Consider the following 2,936-nt stretch of genomic DNA (forward strand, 5'->3'; position numbering starts at 1 on the left):
AATAAATAAAATGGGGGTGAGGGTCGGGGTTGGGAATTGAGAAATCTATAAATTCGCTCGAGAACTGACACTCCCATGCACAAACACTTCTGCATGTCTCAGCCATACATATCACTATGCATGAATCATACCACTGCTTCCACTTTCAATTCTTATGCTAATAGGAATAGGACTTTTCCCTGTTCCGGAAGCAATAAAAAAAGTGAGGCATCTGATGACTTAGGGCCCGTTTGGTATCGTTCTAAAAAAACGTTTCTGGAGTTTTTTGGTTCTATTGGAACGAAAAAATGGAATCTTCTGTTTGGTGCACTTATGGTCCGTTTCTGTTTTTTTGAAACAAAAAGTGAAAAAAAAAACTGAAAAAACGAGATTGGACGGAACTCCAAAATGGAGTTCCGTCTTCCCAGTTTCGTTCCATTTTACAAAATAAAAAAATAAAAATTTCCCGATAAAAATCTGAAATTTTGAAACACCATTTTTTCGTTTAAAAACTATGTTTTGACACAGAAACTGAAATTTTCGTTTTTGACACGAAACAATATTTCTGGAACAGAAACGATACCAAACGGGCCCTTAAAGAACCCGACACTCATCTCAACACAAGAGCACGTGCCCGAGGCACCCCTTAGCCATCGGATGCCTCATTTAGTGTCCCAGCGGGTGGTGACGATTTGTTTACCCTTTTCTTGTGGATTGCCATGGAGATGGGTGTGGGGTAAGGTTCATGTCTTTTGACCGGAGAATTCAACGTTTCTAAACGTCAAACATGTGAAGTAAGGAAATGTCAAACAAGTAAAGAGATGGGGTGGGGAGTTGAGAAAGTCTATAAATTTCCACGAACACTTCTGCATGTCTCAGCCATAGCCAAAGGAGGAAAGCTTTATCGCATATAGCTAGCAACTTCATTTCCTTCTTTTGTTGGGTTCTTGTCCTTCAAATCCAATGGAGTACTCTTGGTTCAGGATCCTCTTTTCTCTTTGTCTCTGTGCAGCAGCTACCAAAATTTTCCTCATTCTCCTCTCTCAGAGTAAATCCAAGAAAACCAAACTCTCTTTACCACCAGGCCCTCCTTCACTGCCCATAGTAGGCAGCATCTTCTTGCTCAAAAGATTGTTAATCGATGCTGAATCACTCCTCCTTGACCTCTCCTACAAATACGGACCAATCATAACCATCCGCGTTGGCTCTAGCCTCTCAGTGTTCATTTCCAGCCATTCATTAACCCATCAAGCTCTAATCCAGAATGGTGCCGCCTTTAACTACCGCCCAGGAGCTGTCACACCCAGCTGCATCCTTGACAACACCCATCCCGATATTGGTTCCTCCTCTGGCACTCGTTGGAGGTTCCTCCGGCGCAACCTCACTTCCGAAGTTCTTATCCCTTGTCGGTACAAGTCTTTTGGTCGCGCCCGTAGATGGGTCTTGGAAACAATGAATTCCGTGCTCAAATACCATGTTGAGTCAGGCGAGCCTGTGCCTGCGGTAGAGCCCTTCCGATATGCCATGTTTTGTTTGTTGCTTTTCATGTGCTTTGGTGAGAAACTTGACGAGAAAGTCATCAAAGATATTGTAGAAATGGAGAGGAATGTCTTATCCAATTTTAGAAGATTTTCTGTGTTCCAAGCGTTCCCCACCTTTGGGAAATTCATCTTCAGAAATCGTTGGCTTCAACTGATTAATATGCGCCACAGACAAAAATCTGCTCTACTTCCTTTGATCAAATCCCGTCGAGAACGAAAGGAGAAGATCAAACAACAAAACCAAGATGAGAATATTGTCTCCTACATCGATTCACTCTTTGATCTCGAATTCAAAGATGGAGGAGGAAGGAAGATCAATGATGAAGAAATAGTGACTCTCATCTGTGAGGTTATGGATGCAGGGAGTGACACAACATCAACTGTGTTTGAATGGATCATGGCCCACCTTGTGAAGGACCAAACCATCCAAGAAAAGCTTTATTCTGAGATCCAAGAGGTTGTGGGTTCAGAAGAAGAGATCAAAGAAGATGATTTGCAGAAGATGCCATATCTAAAGGCAGTGGTATTAGAAGGGCTGAGGATACACCCACCTAGTCACTTTGTGCTGCCACATACTGTGGAGGAAGATGTTGTGTTGAATGGCTATGTCATCCCCAAGAAAACTATTGTGAATTTTATGGTGGCAGGGATGGGGAGGGACCCACAAGTTTGGAAAGATCCTATGGAGTTTAAGCCAGAGAGGCACTTGGGTGAAGGGGAAGTAGTTGATATCACAGGGAGTAAGGAGATTAAGATGATGCCATTTAGCGTGGGTCGGAGGGTTTGCCCTGGACTTAGGTTAGGGACATTGCATTTGGAGTATTTTCTAGCAAATTTGATCAGAAATTACAAATGGGTGGCTGTAGATGGACAAGATGTTGACATGTCAGAGAAGCAGGAGTTCACAAGGGTGATGAAAACCCCGTTGCAGGCCCACGTGTCCCCAAGGGCAAAGTAATTAGAGAAGAAATTAATCTTAATCGTCACTAAGAATAAGTGGAGATCACATCTTTTACCATGTTGCTTTAGTAGGACCCAAATAAGATGTTATCATCAATGTACTAGTCTTGTCAATTCTGCTAGTTGTGAATTTGTGTTTCGCCCCTTGATTGGGCTGCTAGGATTGTAGTTGATGATATTGTAACTCTTTGTAATAGTAATTCTCAAATTGACATGGAAGATCAATGTTTCTGGAGTGGGACTTCCTTTGGTGCTTTTTCTTCTTTCTTTTCTTGGAATGAAATAAGAAAGAAGAATCCCAAAGTTCCTTGGCTATCTCTAGTTTGGAACAAATCTCTTCAACCGTGTCAATCAAATTTTAGGTGGCGATTGATGCGTAGAAAAATCCCCACAGATGATATTATTACCCTTAAAGGCATTTCCTTGGCCTCTAAGGCTCTGTACTGTAACGATTCT

The 2,936-nt window shown here is 42.1% G+C and overlaps 1 protein-coding gene across 1 annotated transcript; it reads left to right on the plus strand.

Moving 5' to 3' along the window:
- The first annotated feature begins 872 nt into the window (after positions 1-872).
- Positions 873-2,715, plus strand: LOC122065073 (cytochrome P450 89A2-like). Its single transcript, XM_042628865.1, has one exon. The coding sequence runs from the start codon at positions 943-945 to the stop codon at positions 2,476-2,478; it is 1,536 nt and encodes a 511-aa protein (XP_042484799.1). The 5' UTR covers positions 873-942; the 3' UTR covers positions 2,479-2,715.
- Positions 2,716-2,936: the final 221 nt, after the last annotated feature.

The sequence above is a fragment of the Macadamia integrifolia genome, unplaced genomic scaffold (assembly GCF_013358625.1).
Source record: "Macadamia integrifolia cultivar HAES 741 unplaced genomic scaffold, SCU_Mint_v3 scaffold1876, whole genome shotgun sequence".
NCBI lineage: Eukaryota > Viridiplantae > Streptophyta > Magnoliopsida > Proteales > Proteaceae > Macadamia > Macadamia integrifolia.